The sequence below is a fragment of the Entelurus aequoreus genome, linkage group LG21 (genome assembly GCF_033978785.1).
Source record: "Entelurus aequoreus isolate RoL-2023_Sb linkage group LG21, RoL_Eaeq_v1.1, whole genome shotgun sequence".
Lineage (NCBI taxonomy): Eukaryota > Metazoa > Chordata > Actinopteri > Syngnathiformes > Syngnathidae > Entelurus > Entelurus aequoreus.
In genome coordinates this window covers 36985397-37001761 of record NC_084751.1, presented here as the reverse complement: position 1 = coordinate 37001761, position 16365 = coordinate 36985397, and the positions used below count along the sequence as shown (strand labels likewise).

Sequence of the window (16365 nt, the reverse complement as noted above, 5' to 3'; positions counted from 1 at the left end):
GAAAACATCTCTTCTTTTTTTACTCCAAACCACTGAAACAAACATGTCTGCCATGTGCCGTGTCCTCAGCGTCTACAAAATGTGAATGCAGAGCTGCTCGGGATTGTCCTCGAGTTACGGAGCACATGTTCTGCCTCAAGCTGACGAGAGGCCAGATGACTCGCAGCATGAATCTTTGCTCCATGGTCGCCCTCAAGTGTGCCAACTACCAGTTTGAGATCCTCAATGAAGGAGCCTGTACTGTATAATACATTGCTTGATGCCAGGGGCTCGCGGTGAGGTTAATGTCTGGTGAGGCACTGCATCATCACAGTCAGATTTACAAACATATGAACCCTAAATAGTATCTTATTCACCATGTGATTGGCAGCAGTTAACGGGTTATGTTTAAAAGCTCATACCAGCATTCTTTACACAACTGTAGCACACAAAAAAGCACATTTAATTAAAAAAAAACATTATTATGGTCTTACCTTTCTTGCTGGACATCCACACAGCCAGCCTTTGCGTGTGTACCACGCCGTTTGAAAAGAACGAGTCTTCTGTCCCGAAGTCAAAAGCAAACCTTTTAGCTCCGGCGTTGGTCTACCTTTAATTATTACCTCCTGCTTCGATTGAAAGTCCAGTTTAGAAAACTGTTTTATTTTACATATGTAATCCTCCATGTTTTTAATAAAAGTCCAGGCGAGAGGAAATAAACAATCGCTGCAAACTTTTTTTTCTTTTTTCTTCTGCGGCCGAGGAATGATCTCTGGGATCACTACCGCCCTCTACCACCAGGAGGCCGGATTACTGCGAGCCTCAACCAGTACGTCTTTTGCAGCAGATTTATGAATGCTCAGCACAAGAAATACCTAGGGATGATATTTGATAAGGAATTATCGAGTTCGAGCCTATTATCGAATCCTCTTATCGAACCGATTCCTTATCGATTCTCTTATCGAGTCCAGATAGGTTGTTGTATATGGAAAAAAACACACAATATTTGGTTTAACAAAAGCTCACTTTTATTATATAATAAAAAAATAAAATCTAATAAATAAATAAATATTGACTGTTACCCACCTAAAAAAATAAAATGAAATAAATAAATATTGACTGTTGTTACCCAAAGTATATTAAGTGGGATTTTTCAGAGAAACAAATATATACAGTAACACAAAAACAACCTGTCTCTGTGATCACTATAGATGTATAAATAATAATATAGTGTTAAATAAAATCAGTCCCTTGGGCAAAAAACTGAAAATAATACAGCTCTCCAAAAAGTGCACTTCTGCTGCTATTTGACATAACTGTTTGTTATGATGCTTTGACATTTTTGCACTTTATTTCTTTATTGAAAGAAAATTCTATGAAGAGAAAAGTTCTTTGCAAATGTGGTTACAATGCTAAAAAATGAAAAGTTAAAGCTAAAAAAAGAAATACACTTTATTGAGTTAACATTATTTCTTTATGGGGGAAATGTTATGAGCTAGAGAATATAACAACTACACTACCCAGCATGCAACGGGAGTTACGAGCATGCGCGGTAGCCCCGAAAAGTGTTGCATGTCGTCACCCGTGAAAGTAAACGTCAAGAACTCAGCCAACACGCCTCATCTGCATTATTTATAATTAGACAGACAACACATCTACAGTGTGATTTTGTTTTGTTTACAAGGAAAGAAAAACAAAAGTTAAAAAAGGGAGATGTATGTTGTATATATATGTATGTGCTGCGGTTGTTTTAAGAACGTTGCGACAGCTGCCGTAAACGAGGTGCGTTGCTAGCCTGGTTGGTCGTAAAAGTGTTCGTCATGTGTTTTACCCTGCTAAAATCTCTCAGTAAAATTATTCGATGGATTATAGCTTTTGTTTTGAACTTTATTACACCTTGGAGCGCTTTTTCCCGTCCATTGTTTTCCTGCTTTCGCTATCTGCGCCTAATGACTGAGCTACGTGACGCCATTTCTTGTGATGCCCCACGGAGCATTTCTGGTCGGGACGGGATTCGAATAAAGAATCAACTCTTTTCCTTTACTATAGTGGTCTCGATAACGGGTACCGGTTCTCAAAAAGGGATTCGAGTCCGAGGACTCGGTTCTTTTCTTATCAAACAACCGAGAAAACCGGTTTCGAGTATCATCCCTAGTTACACACATACAGTTTTTGACAAAATACACTGTACATTATATACCTCAGCTAACTAAACTATGCCATAGTTTAGTTAGCTGATATAATTCATATAGCAATACAGTCTCACTGCACAGCAGCTCAGCAGTTAGCCGAGTCATTGTGCACAATCCATGTTGAGGCACAAATCAGTGACGTGCCTCAACTGGCTGCTGATCGTCTCTTCTCAGTATTTGAACGGCAAATGTGAAAATAAAAATACAAATAATCTAAAACTGGTGAAGTTAAATGGAAAATAACTTTAGTATAATCACTGGATACATATAACAATTTAATATATTTTTTTTCTTTTTACATTTTTTTTCTTTCCATGATGGCAGGTGAGGCCCCGCCTCCCCTGCCTCTAGTGACTGCACGCCACTGGTGTGGCCCTACACTAGATTTTGCTGGTGGCCCCGGTCTGTAATAATTAGGGTTAGATCAGTGGTTCTTAACCTTGTTGGAGGTACCGAACCCCACCAGTTTCATATGTGCATTCACCGAACCCTTCTTTAGTAAAAAATAAAAATAAAAAATTCAAAGTTGAAGACAAAGTTATGTGTTTTTGGTAACACTTTAGTATGGGGAACATATTCTAAGTAATAAAGACTTAATTTAGAGTTATTTGGTTAGGGTTAAGGTTATAGGGTTAGAGGGTTAGGGTTATAATAAGGCCATGCCGAATAAGGCATTAATAAGTACTTAATAATGACTAGTTAAAAGCCAATATGTTACTAATTTGCATGATAATAAGAAACTAATTAATGGTGAATATTCCCCATACTAAAGTGTTACCATGTTTTTTTACTGGTGCACAAAATGAACCGTGCATGAACATCACCTTGTTCAAAGAACAAAACCAACACAGTGCTTAAACTCACAACAAATTACACACCTGCAAACCAGTCAGCTGTTGCCGTATCCGTAATACGCCGATAGGGAGAAGTTTGTATTCACACGATGAGTCGGGTGTGTTTTGACCTCCGCCGAACCCCTAGGGTTCAATCGAACCCAGGTTGAGAACCACTGGGTTAGATTCATCACATTAAACCCTCCAAAGCCACAAAATGTCGCTAGTAATGGAAAATATTAACCAGGGTTGTAAAAAGTCGAGTTAGGAGGCCATTTGTGGGCCCAGATAAGTTGTTTACGGTATAGCTCAGTTGGTAGAGTGGCCATGCCAGCAACTTGAGGGTTCCAGGTTCGATCCCCGCTTCTGCCATCCCTTTCACTGCCGTTGTGTCCTTGGGCAAGACACTTTACCCACCTGCTCCCTGGTTTAAAAATGTAACTTAGATATTGGGTTTCACAATGGAAAGCGTTTTGAGTCACTAGAGAAAAGCGCTATATAAATATAATTCACTTCACTAAGGCATTTTTCGGACTATAAGACGCATCCTTATTTTCCTCCTCAAATCTCGACAGTGCGCCTTATAACCCGGTGCGGCTAATGTACTGAGTAATTCTGGTTGTGCTTACCGACCTCGAAGCAATTTTATTTGGTACATGGTGTAATGATAAGTGTGACCAGTAGATGGCAGTCACACATAAGAGATACTTGTAGACTGCACTATGACTCAAGTAAACAACACCAACATTTTATATGTTCCATTGAAAGTATAGAATATTACACACGGCACTCAAAAATCCATCAAAATGTTTTAGAACGACTTTGGTAAGCTATGAAGCCACACCGCTTGATGGATTGTACTGTGCTTCAGCGTACGAGTATTATTATGGTGTGTGTATAAGGTAAGACATATTATCCGGCGTTTTATTTCGCAATATTATGCAAAAGCAACTTTTCTTACCTTCTGGTACCTGCTGGTCTGTATTTGGGATCTGCATTAATCCTGAAAATTTGCACGCGTCCGCCTTTGTAGTCCGTACCGACACAGTAGTCGATAAGCTTCTTCTTTTTCTCTATTTTCTTGTTATGGGACATTCATCCTCCGCTGTTGCCATTTCTAATATAAAGTAGTGTAAAGTTCTTACTTATATCTGTCAGTAAACTCACCATGGAAGCGCTAAAACATACCGGTGTAGTGAGTTTACATTATTCACCCAAGGAACTTTAGTTATTAGAGAGTTCCGGTCAGACGGTTTTACACGGGACACATTTTCGGCCTCATTGTTGTTTCCGGATGAGGAGATGCTGCTCCGTTATTGATTTAAGTAAAGTCTGAATGTCATTAAAACAATTAGTTCCATCTTTGCCACGTAAATACGACCGCCCACAAAACGGCGCATCCTGAAGCGACTGTCAGAAAGTCGCTTGAAGATGATCTGTAAAACATAATCTATGCAACATTTTGACCAAAGAACCACCATTACATGTTATGTAGACCACAAGGAAGTGTTTTACATTTAGAAAAAAAACAAAAAAATATGACCCCTTTAATGCGCCTTATAATCCGGTGCACCTTTTGTATGAAAATAGACCTGACTAAACCCGCTCATCGGCAGTGCGCCTTATAATCCGGTACACCCTATGGTTCGGAAAATACGGTACTGTTATTAAAACAAAACATTAAAAGTATAATAAAAAAACAAAAAACAGGTGGAATGTAACTGTCAAGGGCTGGTGTTTGACTGGACCCCAGGATTTAGAGACGGCAGGCAAAGTGCAGAGAAAGAGGCTTCTTTAATAGGGCCGGTGCAGGAAAAAAAAATCAATGATGTGCAGCAGGGAAGTGCACAAGGGGCAGGCGGGCTAGGAAAGCATAAATCACAAAAAGCAAAGTAAAACTTAAAGTAAACCCAGTCCCTGATTATAAAGCTTCCTTATTGCCAACCAACGTGGAAAACGACGCGCTGAAACAGAAACAAACACAAAACACAAGTCCAAAACTATCATGTGGAATCAAAAAGTTATTTTTGTATGGGTTTGGAAAATGAGAACCATTTGGACACCCCTGATATAAAGTATACATTTATATGGACTTGGCCATTGTCAGAGCTTTTCCGATGGCCTAGTGCAATAGCGTGTTTAAGCCATTGTGGGCCTTATCTACTAAAGGGTTGCATGTATTAAAACACCTGCAAACTTGATGGTGCCCCCAAAGCTGATCCGCTAAGATTGTGTGCAGATGATTGCATTTTTTTGGATGTGCAAAATACAGAGTGCAATCCATTTAGCGTGTCTTTCTTCATGATTGATGTACTGTATGATGATTATTAGAATGCCCACAATACTAGGGAAGAGATGCAAATATAACCATTTAGCGCTTTTCAGTGTGATTTATTAAGACTGTTTTGCGTCCATATATTGCACGTACAGAAAATATGTGCAAACTTGGACAGTTGCACACAAATGGCTGCGAGAAAGGTGCTACAAAGACAGTCTGTGTGTCAACATATTTAGAAATAAACTTATTAGCAATATCATGATATACTTTTGTAACTGCTAGATGACCTAAGGGGCTGATTAAAACAAATTAAACAGAATTGCAGCGTTGCTTGCATTTTTTTTTTTTAATGGCGCTAGTTTTTTTTTCATAGAGAAGGTATATTAATACATCTCTTATAGAAGATATCTTCGACAAAATCCAAAACCAGTGAAGTTGGCACGTTGTGTAATTCGTAAATAAAAACAGAATACAATGATTTACAAATCCTTTTCAACTTATATTCAATTGAATAGACTGCAAAGACAAGATATTTAATGTTCGGACTGAGAAACTAAATTTTTTTGTGCAAATAATCATTCAATTTGAATTTAACGGCAGCAACACTTTGCAAAAAAGTTGGCACAGGGGCATTTTTACCACTGTGTTACTTGGCCTTTCCTTTTAACAACACTCAGTAAACGTTTGGGAACTGCAGATGTGTAAGTTACCCATGTCTTGGGCACTAATACACCCCCATACCATCACAGATGCAGGCTTTTGAACTTTGCGCCTATAACAGTCCAGATGGTTCTTTTCCACTTTGAAATGTGGACCACAGAACACTTTTCCACTTTGCATCAGTCCATCTTAGATGAGCTCAAGCCCAGCGAAGCTGGCGGCGTTTCTGGGTGTTGTTGATAAATGGCTTTCGCTCTGCATAGTAGAGTTTTAACTTACACTTACAGACAGTGGTTTTCTGAAGTGTTCCTTAGCCCATGTGGTGATATCCTTTACACACCGATGTCGCTTTTTGATGCGGTACCGCCTGAGGGATTGAAGGTCAAGAGCATTTAATTTTGGTTTTCGGCCTCGCCGCTTACGTGCAGTGATTTCTCCAGATTCCCTGAACCTTTTGATGATATTGCGGACTGCAGATGGGGAAATCTCTGAATTCCTTGCAATAGCTTGTTGAGAAATGTGGCTCTTAAGCTGTTTGACAATTTGCTCACACATTTGTTCACAAAGTGGTGACCCTCGCCCCATCCTTGTTTGTGAATGACTGAGCATTTCACGGAAGCTGCTTTTATACCCAATCATGGCACCCACCTGTTCCCAATTAGCCTGTTCACCTGTGGGATGTTCCAAATAAGTGTTTGATGAGCACTCCTCAACTTTCTCAGTCTTTTTTGCCACTTGTGCCAGCTTTTTTTAAACATGTCGCAGGCATAAAATTCCAAATGAGCCAAAATTTGGCAAAAAATAACAAAGTTCACCAGTTGGAACGTTAAGTATCTTGTCTTTGCAGTCTATTCAATTGAATATAAGTTGAAAAGGATTTGCAAATCATTGTATTCTGTTTTTATTTACGATTTACCCAACGTGCCAACTTCACTGTTTTTTTTATTTTTTTTATTTTTTTAGCGACGTTTTTTTCAACACGTTGCTTCTCTTGGACGTGTTGACGAGACCGGATGAGTGACTGCCATAAACACCAATTATTTTTCTTGGGCCAGTAAAAAAAAAAAAATTATTACATAATCTTAGTAATTTTCAAAAAAATATAGACAGTTTTTTTTTTTTGTAAATGTGATCTGCTAAACCACTAATAGTAACATAAACGAATGGTGTTCTTGTGATATGTTTTGCTTTGAAAAATGTAACTGAGAAAGCGGCAAGTGGAATTGAATAACAAACTACTTGGCCGATAAAATTGACTGACTCTCATTAGTTTGTGAAGGCGATCGTGTTATTGCAAATATTGTAAGAGAAATAAAAGCAGCCAGTTTTATTATGAACATGCATCGATGTCGATAACAGCGAGCTGCTCCCCAGCACACCTCCTGGTCCCCACTTGGCACTCGGTCATGGTTGTGGCGACGCCGCCGACGCCAGGGTTCACACAAAGGGGGGCGGAGTCTCCTGGGCATTCTGCTGCATTCTGGCATACACAACTTCCAGCTAATCACAGAAAAGAAAACATATTTGCTCAAAATAACCCATAATGCAGTGGAGAGAATAGTTCTTTTTTGATGTCCTGCTAATTTTGTAAGTTTAGTCGTACAAAAAAAACATGAACATATTCGTAATATAACTCGATAGAAAGGATTTAACCACTGCTCTGACTGCGACACTTCATTACTGTAGGTACACCCGCAATACAAAAATGGAATCAAAAATTCAGCTTTTAAATCATTTGGGTCACGGCCTCTTTGGGAGCACGCCATGCGCGTGTCAGTCCGGCTGCAGCAAGCAGCTGCAATCAATCCCCAGCAATTAGCGCACCTGTCACTGATCAGAGGACCTGCCTTCATAAACCTGCACAACCTGCTATCCCGCGCCAGAACGTAGTCGTCTGTTCCTGTACAGCAGCGTTTCTCAAAGTGTGGGGCGCGCCCCACTGGTGGGGAATAGAGACATGACAGGTGGGGCGCGAGGAACGGCAGGAAATTTCACTTAGATTTTGTTTATTTTTTTATTATTATATTCTTTGATTTTTTTTTTACTATGCTTTCATTTTCTATACACACGGGAAATCACTTTGTGATTCTGTCTGTGAAATCCGCTATATAGATAAATGTAAATTACTTATTTTTCCTGTAGGCTTCTAGGTAGGAGCGGAAGTTTACTGACATAGCAACAGTAACTAATGGGGGCGGGGCTAAGCGGAAGCTTTGTGAATGGCGAGTCACTGTGCGAGGATTTGCTGTTTTGCAAATACATAAAAAATAGAGCCAATGCTGATGAGCTGTTCAAGATAATGGACAGTTTCCTCAAAGAACACGACCTTAAATGGGAAAACTGTGTGGGCTTTTGCTCTGATGGCGCGCATGGCAAAGTCAAGAAACGGGCTGCAGGCTCTAATAAAGAGGGTTGCGCCAAATGCGCATTGGACACAATGTGTCATTCACCGGGAAACACTCGCGTCAAGGCAGCTCAACCCCAAATTCAATGAGGTTTTAACAGTGGCAGTGTCAAGCCTGCAACCCCGATTTGAAAAGCTGTGCAGTGCAAAACGGGCTCATTGCAGCCACTAATGCTGGAGTACTGTAAAACTCATGTTCACTTGCCCTGTCCTCCTTTTTTTGGCAAAGATTGCAAAGTGGCACTTTTATTTTCATTTATTATTGAACTTGATGCAAGTTATTTGATTTATTATTGAACTTGATGCAAGTTATAACACTTTTATTTGATTTATTATTGAACTTGATGCAAGTTATAACACTTTTGTTTTATTTATTATTGAACTTGATGCAAGTTATAACACTTTTATATGATTTATTATTGAACTTGATGCAAGTTATAACACTTTTGTTGATTTATTATTGAACTTGATGCAAGTTATAACACTTTTGTTTTATTTATTATTGAACTTGATGCAAGTTATAACACTTTTGTTTTATTTATTATTGAACTTGATGCAAGTTATTTGATTTATTATTGAACTTGATGCAAGTTATAACACTTTTATTTGATTTATTATTGAACTTGATGCAAGTTATAACACTTTTGTTTTATTTATTATTGAACTTGATGCAAGTTATAACACTTTTATTTGATTTATTATTGAACTCGATGCAAGTTATAACACTTTTGTTTATTTATTATTGAACTTGATGCAAGTTATAACACTTTTGTTTCATTTATTATTGAACTTGATGCAAGTTATAACACTTTTGTTTTATTTATTATTGAACTTGATGCAAATTATTTGATTTATTATTGAACTTGATGCAAGTTATAACACTTTTATTTGATTTATTATTGAACTTGATGCAAGTTATAACACTTTTTTTGATTTATTATTGAACTTGATGCAAGTTATAACACTTTTGTTTTATTTATTATTGAATTGATGCAAGTTATAACACTTTTTTTGATTTATTATTGAACTTGATGCAAGTTATAACACTTTTTTTGATTTATTATTGAACTTGATGCAAGTTATAACACTTTTGTTTTATTTATTATTGAATTGATGCAAGTTATTTTATTTGATATTGAACTTGATGCAAGTTATACCACAGCTGCACAGTTATTTTATTTATTATTGAACTTGATTTTATTTTATGTTATTGAGTTTGAATGTATAAAACTTGATGTTACTTTATGTTCGATAAATTTGAAAATGTTAAGCTTGGCATTAGCGTTCTGTTGGGGCGGTGGGGGCAGGTGGGGCTTGAAAACTCCCCCTTGTCCAAAGTGGGGATGACAAAAAAAGTTTGAGAACCACTCCTGTACAGTAAGCGTATATCCAGCACTTTGCACTCTTGCTCTCTCTGTGTGTTCTCCCCCGTCGTGTTGAATTGTCTCGTGTCTCCCTTGTCGTCCTCCCTGCAGCCTGCCTTCGTTCCCACGTACCAGCTGTGTGTATCGTCTCCCCGCGTTCCCTCTCCTTCCCTGGCTGCCTCTTGGATCTCGACCTCCCACCTGGACACGGACCTTTGACGCCTCTCTCCTACCCTCGACATCACGTCTGCTCACGGACCTCCGAGCCAGCCTAGCCCCCCCTTAGACTTCCGCCTCTCGCTCAACACTCCCGGTAACAGTTAATTTCCACACATAGTCGCACACCATACACTCTTGGATTTAGTCACACTCCATTCTCTTGTTTATTAAGATTATTATTTATATATATATTGTATATATATAAATAAATAGAGCTTATACTACGTCCCTCCTGTGCCCGCCGACCCCGTCCCAAACTATCACTTCTTTTAGCTGCCGGACACTCCTAAAAAACACCAAGAACGTTGCTTTTTCATACACTAGCTGGGGAAAAAATATCATTATTATCATTATTATTATTAATAATAAAATTATTATTATTATTATTATTATTATTATTATTATTATTATTATTATTATATTTATTTATCTTTATTTATTTATTTTTTTAATTAATCAATCCAACAAAATAATACACAATAATACCATAATAGTACAATTCCAATTCCAAAACCAAACCCGGCCCAGCAACATTCAGAATAGCAATCAACAGAGCAATTGAGAGGACACACAAACATGACACAAAACAATCCAAAGTAGTCAAACAAAAATGAATAATATCAACAACAGTATCAATGTTAATAATAATTCCAACATAGCAGTGAGTAGAAATCCGTCATTGACATTATCATCACAGCCATTTATAAATAAATAAAAACATTTTTTTTAAAAAGAACAATAGTGTCACAGTTGCTTACACTTGCATTGCATCTCATAAGCTTGACAACACATTGTGTCCAATATTTTCCACAAAGATCAAATAAGTCATGTTTTATGTTCATTTAATAGTTAAAACAAATGTAAATAATGGATCCCATATTCCAATATATGACTCATTATTATCTAAACTAAATGCAGTTTTTTCTACTGATATCATCTCCATAGCTTGTGTATACCAGTCAGTATGAGTTGGACTATCAACATCTATCCATTTTTTTTAGTATTACCCTTTTAGTTATGATGCATATTGAAAGAAATGCATTTTTACTCTTTGATGACACGTTACTATTATTATTAATATTCCCCGCCAGGATCATACTGCAGGTTTTTTTTTTTACCTTAAGTCAAGTATTTGTTTACTACTATCATACCTGTCAAAAATGATCCCAGCAGACTTACCCTGACATTGGGTTCCGGGTGTGCAGTGATCACAGGAGGTCTCTTCTGGCCAGGTACACTCGCTATCATTGACCAGTGTGAAGCTGCGACCCAAACACCGCAGAGCTCCTAACTGGCACACCCCAAGCAGGCGAGGCTGGCTCGCGCCGATTCTGGCACACAACTCTAGTGAAGTTCTGCGAGAAATATGGAGATTTTAAGCAAGGGTTTTTGGTTAATTCAAGCAAAGAAAACATCCAGGAAAAGTCCGACTCACGGGCACTGAATTGGCATTTTACACACACATGTGTTTTTCCCTGCTTTTTCCCACAGTTTACACTTCAGCTGCACAGGAGGAGTAGCAGTTATTGCACCTGAAGGGAAAGGACACTTTGTTTAGAGCAGGGGTGTCAAACTCATTTTAGATCGGGGGCCACATGGAGAAAAATCTACTCCCAAGTGGGCCGGACTGGTAAAATCACGATTATTTAAAAATAAAGACAACTTCAGATTGTTTTCTTTGTTTAAAAATAGAACAAGCACATTCTGAAATTGTACAAATCATAATGTTGTTGGTTCTTTTTTTTTTACACTTACATGTTGCGGTTAATAGTATACATACTTTATTTGTCGTTATTTATATTTTCTGAATAAATTATGTGATAATGTTCATCAGTCAACTCCATCCATCCATCCATTTTTCTACCGCTTGTCCCTTTCGGGGTCGCGGGGGGTGCTGGAGCCTATCTCAGCTGCATTCGGGCATTGGTGTTGATTTTCAATCTTTTTATATCAAAATCAAATTACAGGATGTTATTTATGTAGTTTGATAATTTTCCTCGACTGATTTACTAACATCATGTGGTTTATTTTGTACATAGAGTATGTAGCATCATCTACTAAGATACAAAGAATTGCTATTGCGACATCCAGTGGACACATTTAGAACAGCAGTTTCTTTCATTCAAAAATTTCAGGTACATTTTTATACTTAGTAAACTCATCCAGCGGGCCGGATAAAACCTGTTTGCGGGCCTGAGCCGGCCCCCGGGCCGTACATTTGACACCCCTGGTTTAGAGGTTAAGAACTCGGCGACTTCAAGGGGAACTGCACTTTTTTGGAATCGTGTCTATAATTCTCAATCCTTTTGAGTGACAAAAGGATATGTTTTTTTTTTAAATGCATTGTAACTCGTAAATAAACGTAAATAAAAGTCTGCTTGCAAACGGAATCAATGGGAGCCATGACATCATTGCATCTATTCCGACCATAAAACCCAACAAATAGCCATCCAAAAAGCACCAACAATGCTCCATTTTTATTGTGACCTGACAATTAGACTTGGACTTAGACAAACTTTAATGATCCACAAGGGAAATTGTCCCACACAGTAGCTCAGTTACAAAGGATGGAAAGGATAAGGATGGAAAGGATAATAATGCACACAAGGGCACAAAAAGAGGGCGAAAACAAAAAGGTATAAAGTAGACTAAAAATGTACCATAGTAGCAATATAAAATATAACATATATGTAACATTTACATATTATATAAACATTATATAATATATACTGATGTATTATACGAGTCATACCAAAGACTATAAAAATGGGACCTTTTGCCTTGGTGAAGATTGATGATCGCAAATTTTTAGGTCTATTTTTTTAATGCCTGGCTGGCGATCGAACGACCCACCCTGCGCTGGCGACCGGTAGCTCGCGATCGACGTAATGGGCACACCTGGCTTAGAGTTTTGGTGTGCCACCTCAAAATTTAAAGTGGTCCCATCTGGCCACCCCTTTGAAAAAATTCTGCAGGAGACCACTGCATTTAAGCTGACTTTTGCTCGCATTTATTTTCTAGTTAGAATGCATTCATTTTTTTAGATACACCAATGGTGCAACAGGACACATCCTCAGTGATGTAACCTAGGATCACAGAGGGTTTCGGGTCTTTCAACAATCAGACCGGTTTCTGTCTTGCCTCTGGTGAGGGCGGTCACATTTTTTTCCGCTCCCTTCATCTCCCTGCTTGCTCTCTTTGTTTTGTCTTGTGTACACTTTTTTGAAGTCTCTTTCTTTGCTCTGTCCTCCAAATCTAAACCAAGCTACGATTTGACTCCCTCGAATGGCTTTGACGCTGCAACAACAGGAACAGGCTGTTCGGAAAACATCCCCCGAGGACACCTCAATGATGGACGCTTTTGACCTCCCTCCCTCCTCAACGACAATGGAGTCAAATTTTTGCTTGCATGGAGAATGGCCCCAGGCCTATGGACACTACATCAACACACCCAAGACAATGGGCATATACACACCCCCACCCCCACCCCCACCGCCCCAGCTTGATTCCCCTTCGGGGTGATGGACGGCTGGCAGCGCTTTATAGCAGCAGTCGACCTCCAGGGCCCCAACTCCCCCCCGCCCCCTCTGTTGCGAGTTGTCGTGATTATGAGTAACATGTTTATGTGGGCATGGCATGGACGTTTTTTACCACTCCAGACTAGGCCCCCTTAGGAGCCCGATCTAGATTGTATTTTTTTACTCATCTTCTTCCCCAGCGTTTTACCTTTTTCCCATCTTTTACGGGGCGCCTTGTGGCGACCCATCAGCGTTCTTGTTCTGTAACCCTGTACACTATTTGTTTGTCTAATTTTGAACGGGTTTGTGCTGAAAACATAGTTTCGTTGTACTCGTGCAATGACAATAAAGTCCTATCCTATCCTATCCAGACCCCCTCCCCTAGGCAACCCAGCCAGGGTTGATCAGGCCCCAGCCTGTGTAAAGGTAGCGCTACTGCCCTACATGCCACACCTCTCCCCTCCTGATCTACAGCAATCTTGATGCCAAATCTGCTGCATCAGTGGCTAACTTGATTATCCTTCCCTAGCTGGCCCCTGTGATGCCAAGCATTTTGTAGGCCCTGCAGAGGGATTTGCCCACAAACCCTCGACATCCCACTTCAATGGGTTGGCATATCGTTCGCCACCCATTGCTCCGACACTCCTCCACAAGCTGAGAGTACTTTGCGCTCTTCTTCTCATTGGCCTCCTCTATACGGTCCTCCCAAGGCACTGTGAGCTCCAAGAAGGTTACCTGCTGGGAGGCCACTGAGGTAAGCACAATATCTGGCCTCATTGTTGTTTTGGCAACCACGTCAATTGACAGCTCCCAGTTGCATGCTGTTGCCAACAGGCCAGAGGAGGTGTTCCGGGCAGCCAGTGTTGACTTCTCCCCAGCCCTGATGAAAGCGGTGCTCTTCACTGGTTGGAGGCTCTTGCTGTGACTGACTCCACTGCAGATGGAATGGGCTGTGGCTTTTAGGACCTAGTCATGTCGGCAGCGGTACCGCCCTTCACCAAGGGCTTTTGTTGTCTCTACCTTTCCCCAGGTGAAGAGGTTGGATGGACTTGGCAGCACGTCGTAGACCGCCTGGATCAAGAATTTTATCCGATGGGGTTCGGCTTTCCAGAGCTTGGTCCATGTGACCTTGCGCTTTGCTGCTTGTTCACATCTCGTACAGGCGCCCTGTTTCCGCATTCCCACCATCTGGCAGGCTCGCCTCTACTCAACTCCTGCTCGCAGTGACCTCCTCTCTTACCCGTGTGCGTTATCATAGCGAGGTGTTCTCCTGATACCTAAGCCAGCTCTCCCCTGCGCCACTGTTCCCACCAACACCCTTTGCCGTAGCCTTGACTCTGCGACATCCACAGCCTCGGCAGCTCTCCTTTGGGTCACTGGACTCCCGTTATTGTAGGAGCTCCCTGGACCGCATCACCATAAACTCCTCGCTCAGGCTGCTGATGGGGAGCTTAAGCTCGTTATTAAAAAAAAGAAATACATATTTGTGCTCGTCTTACATAAGGGTTATGAATTATAGGCAACATTCCAAAAAAAGTGCAGTTCTCCTTTAGGTTTTTTGCACCACCAATAACTTTTGAACAACATACTGTAAAAGGTACAAAGATTAAAAGCATATTTATGATGAACTGCACCGGTACTACAGCGAGCGGTGGATGGAGAAGGCGACCACTGGAGACTGGGACTACATATGATGTCCGACACGTCGCCTGTCATCGTCCATCCAGACGGACAAGACAGAGACACTCGATCGCCAATCTGATAGGCCGCTTTAGTGGGCGTGGCGATCACTTCGCTGTTGAGCTGAGGAATGTTACAAATGGAACCTGCGAAAAGAAGTGTATGTCAACCACACAATGATTTGTACTGGTGCAGAGTGTATACCGTGCATAGTTCTACTCCTGTTACCAACATTCCATTGCAATTGTCAGATTCCTGCTTTCTGTATTATGTGTTCTGGCCCTTTAGATGGCCTACTTTTCAGAGAAACGAGACCCGAGCGATGGCATGCAGAGCTTCCTGTTCGACTGAACAAGAATAACAACAGAGTTTATTGCAAAAAAACATTGATTTTAATTGGGGTCATTTTTGACCCCACTTGTGGAAGAGTGTAGGTATTAGTAGGTTGTAAATCCAAGGGTTAATGTTTGAATCTTCAACTATTGGAAAACAGATAGCCCTCAAATTCCTGTATTCCTCTTTATCTAGATCCTCACCAACAATAGCTTCTTCCCTAATTCCATCTTTACAATTGGTGGAAAATGTATTTTGATTTACTTTGGCAAAATTATTGGTGTCGAACTGTTCCTTTTTTATATCAGATTAATCATAGTTTGGAAATGTTGATAAATCATGTATAATCCCACCTACCGTATTTTTCGGACTATAAGTCGCAGCTTTTTTCATAGTTTGGCCGGGGGTGCGACTTATACTCAGGAGCGACTTATGTGTGAAATTATTAACACATTACCGTAAAATATCAAATAATATTATTTAGCTCAGTCACGTAAGAGACTAGACGTATAAGATTTCATGGGATTTAGCCATTAGGAGTGACAGATTGTTTGGTAAACGTATAGCATGTTCTATATGTTATAGTTATTTGAATGACTCTTACCATAATATGTTACGTTAACATACCAGGCACGTTCTCAGTTGGTTGTTTATGCGTAATATAACGTACACTTATTCAGCCTGTTGTTCACTATTCTATTATTTTAAATTGCCTTTCAAATGTCTATTCTTGGTGTTGGGTTTTATCAAATAAATTTCCCCCAAAAATGCGACTTATATATGTTTTTTTCCTTCTTTATTATGCATTTTCGGCCTGTGAGACTTATACTCCGGAGCGACTTATACTCCGAAAAATACGGTAGTTACTTGCTTGCGTAACTTATATTACCTTTAAAAAAAACGCC

General features: G+C 39.8%; 2 protein-coding genes across 3 annotated transcripts in view; one reads left to right on the top strand and one right to left on the bottom strand.

Moving 5' to 3' along the window:
* The window catches only part of c6 (complement component 6), a 71919-nt gene extending 66302 nt beyond the window's left edge, over positions 1-5617 (top strand). Inside the window, exon 22 of one of the 2 annotated variants that reach the window (XM_062031610.1) lies at positions 70-5617. In XM_062031610.1, the coding sequence (XP_061887594.1) occupies positions 70-248 (179 nt within the window). In that variant the 3' untranslated portion in view covers positions 249-5617. The remainder of the gene's footprint in view (positions 1-69) is intronic. The other variant, XM_062031609.1, reaches the window with a different exon arrangement.
* A 1303-nt stretch (positions 5618-6920) lies between these two features.
* c7b (complement component 7b) overlaps positions 6921-16365 on the bottom strand; it is a 45215-nt gene continuing 35770 nt past the window's right edge. Inside the window, exons 15-18 of the mRNA XM_062031611.1 lie at positions 15082-15273; positions 11365-11461; positions 11109-11284; positions 6921-7442 (exon numbers count right to left, since the gene is read on the bottom strand). Of these exons, the coding sequence (XP_061887595.1) occupies positions 7273-7442; positions 11109-11284; positions 11365-11461; positions 15082-15273 (635 nt within the window). The 3' untranslated portion in view covers positions 6921-7272. The remainder of the gene's footprint in view (positions 7443-11108; positions 11285-11364; positions 11462-15081; positions 15274-16365) is intronic.